Raw genomic sequence first — 2,507 nt, 5'->3', positions numbered from 1 at the left:
TAGACGATCGAACTAAACAGCCGGACGGAACAGCCGGACGGAGTAGCCGAACTAAACGACCCAATGAAATAATTGGACGATAGGGACGGTCGAAATAACCGAACGGAACGATTTAGCTGATACGAACGAAACAGACGAAACATACGAACGGTACTCGAACGGTGAACGATCGCTTTCTAGACGCTAGACTACCGCTAACCGCACGCAAGCCGCACGCAGAACGAACTGAACCTAGGAGGACACTTGGGCGTAATTCTAACTGTAATGTCACTCCCTTTACTTTTCAGAGTCTTTGTATGGATGTAAAGCACTCGATTTGTACACGATCACAACAATTCTGTGGATGAATCAGAGTTAGTTATAGATACTCCACTTTCTGATTAGATAATTATTGACTTGACCACTGTCTGTAAAGGCCCCAGCAGAGAAAAGTGTGAACGTTTTTATACATGCTCGCCATCAGCTTTTGCCTGACCAACCGACCGATATCAGTTGCAAATATTGTTGCCTAAGAAATGTGATATGTTGTAGTCACTTACATTAATAGTGCCATGTATTAAGTCCTACGGTCATCAATCAGCACTACAATATGACGTGGGTACACTATTATTTTAAGGAGAGAGCTTTAATATATTTAGGTCATGCCCAATCCTTTCGTATTTAAGGTCTGTATAATGATAATAATAGCACGTGTGCACGACGTACATGTATCATCAAATGGTGTACCAGATTGTTAAATTAATCGTGTTTCTCCGTGATGCAATCCATACCTTTGCCTCATCGTCTATGCCAAAAGTTTATCATAATGTGTACTACATAAACCCTAATGCCGATTGGTTTACTATTTCACAAAATGTCTCATAATTGGAAAGCGCTTCGCATCATTAATAACCAAATAGCACCTTACCATGAAGTTTTGTTCAAACTAATCATCTATATATTTTGTAATACGTTGCAGAGTTTCCTAACCTAGTGAGGTATTGTGAGAATATGAAAGAAGACGTGTGGCCGGACTGGGATGAGTGTACAACTAAAAGGAAATCTGCCAGTCCCCAATCATAATCTCCAGTAACAACATCTGCAGGGATTTTGCTACATTACACAAATCATAGCATATTAATTTAATTAAGGTTGAAATGCCTCCTTGTATTACGGTTGCGAATTAATAATATTTATTCATCAGCTAATGTTTAGAATAAAATTTGAATGCAATGTGTGGACTTAAATGTATCTTACTTGAACATCGAAATGGATTTTATTCAAACATTTCCAAAACAAAATCAAAGTGCTGAAAACTAAGGCAAAAAGATAGACCAAGACATGCTATTATTTTTGGAATGGGGAACAAAATAAAGACAAAGTGCAAGTCATATTGTACATAAGGATTAACTGTTCATTTTGTTATGAATCCTAGTTGTATGTAAAAGTGTACCACTGTGAAGTTATTCTTCTTGTGTGTGCAGTATGTTTGTCAGACGAAGGGTACCGAGTGTTCTCAGGCTATCTCCAAGGAAGCTTCCAACCAAATATTTAAGTTCTATACCTTTCAGTTCTTCAGAAGACGTTTTAAGCATTACACATATCTGACTCCCTTAACCTTTAAAGTAGGTCAAGCTCATTTTCGTTCTCTAATGTTGTTGGGCTCCATCCCAGGAAGCCAACAGCCAAATAGGAAGATTCTATACCTTTTAGTTCTTCAGAAGAAGTCGTTGTTAACGTTCGACATTTTGCCCGCTGTGACCTTGATAGTAGGTCAATGTCATTTTCGTTCTCAAACTTTGTTGGGCTCGATCCCAGGAAGCCAGCAATCAAATATGAAGATTATACACCTTTTACTTCTTCAGAAGTTCTCAAACTTTGTTGGGCTCCTACCAACAAAGCGTTCAGCCTATTCGTGTCCGTTTTTCAGAAGTTGTTTAAAGTAAAAGTTGACGGACGAGGACGGACGAACGACGGACGCCGCACCATGACATAAGCTCAATTGCCCTTCGGGCAGGTGAGCTTATAAATAAGAGGTTTTATGTACCCCGTCTATACCAACAGTACATGTAGTTACTAATTTTCACTTTCTTGGCAAATAGCATCATCAATGCGTCCTAGAAGGACAAAACAGTTTTTTTAGTTTTTTGTTTTGTTTTTGTAACTTAGAATTTTTATTCAGTTTTTTCAAACACATACGCACGACAAATAATGAGATACAAGTCTGTAAATTATGACAGGAACAGATGGGTAATTGTACAGAACACTCATCTTACAGATTTCATACTACTCTACTCACTACATGTCATACATATAAACTTATTACACAGCCTTTGCCCAAAAACAAATCCTGGCTGCTTCCCCATTGCTGTTAGCAATAAAGTTTTGCAAGTCGTAAAATTGTTTTAATGCATTAATAAGTCCATTGATGTTGAGGGAGTTGTGAAAGCATCGCATTTTGTAAATATACTGTTTTATAACAAGGAGAATTTCATTATCAACTTTGCAGTTATTGAAATTTTGAGATA

At 37.7% G+C, this 2,507-nt stretch overlaps 1 protein-coding gene across 1 annotated transcript in view; it reads left to right on the top strand.

Annotated features, from left to right (window-relative positions):
- Nucleotides 1-1,336, top strand: part of LOC110447343 (failed axon connections homolog) — a 17,937-nt gene extending 16,601 nt beyond the window's left edge. The window contains exon 6 of the mRNA XM_021492965.1: nt 959-1,336. Coding sequence (XP_021348640.1) covers nt 959-1,062 — 104 coding nt within the window. The 3' untranslated portion in view covers nt 1,063-1,336. The remainder of the gene's footprint in view (nt 1-958) is intronic.
- The last annotated feature ends 1,171 nt before the right edge of the window (nt 1,337-2,507 follow it).

This window comes from Mizuhopecten yessoensis, unplaced genomic scaffold, assembly GCF_002113885.1.
Source record: "Mizuhopecten yessoensis strain PY_sf001 unplaced genomic scaffold, ASM211388v2 scaffold3321, whole genome shotgun sequence".
NCBI lineage: Eukaryota > Metazoa > Mollusca > Bivalvia > Pectinida > Pectinidae > Mizuhopecten > Mizuhopecten yessoensis.
This window is presented reverse-complemented; position numbering and strand designations above follow the sequence as displayed.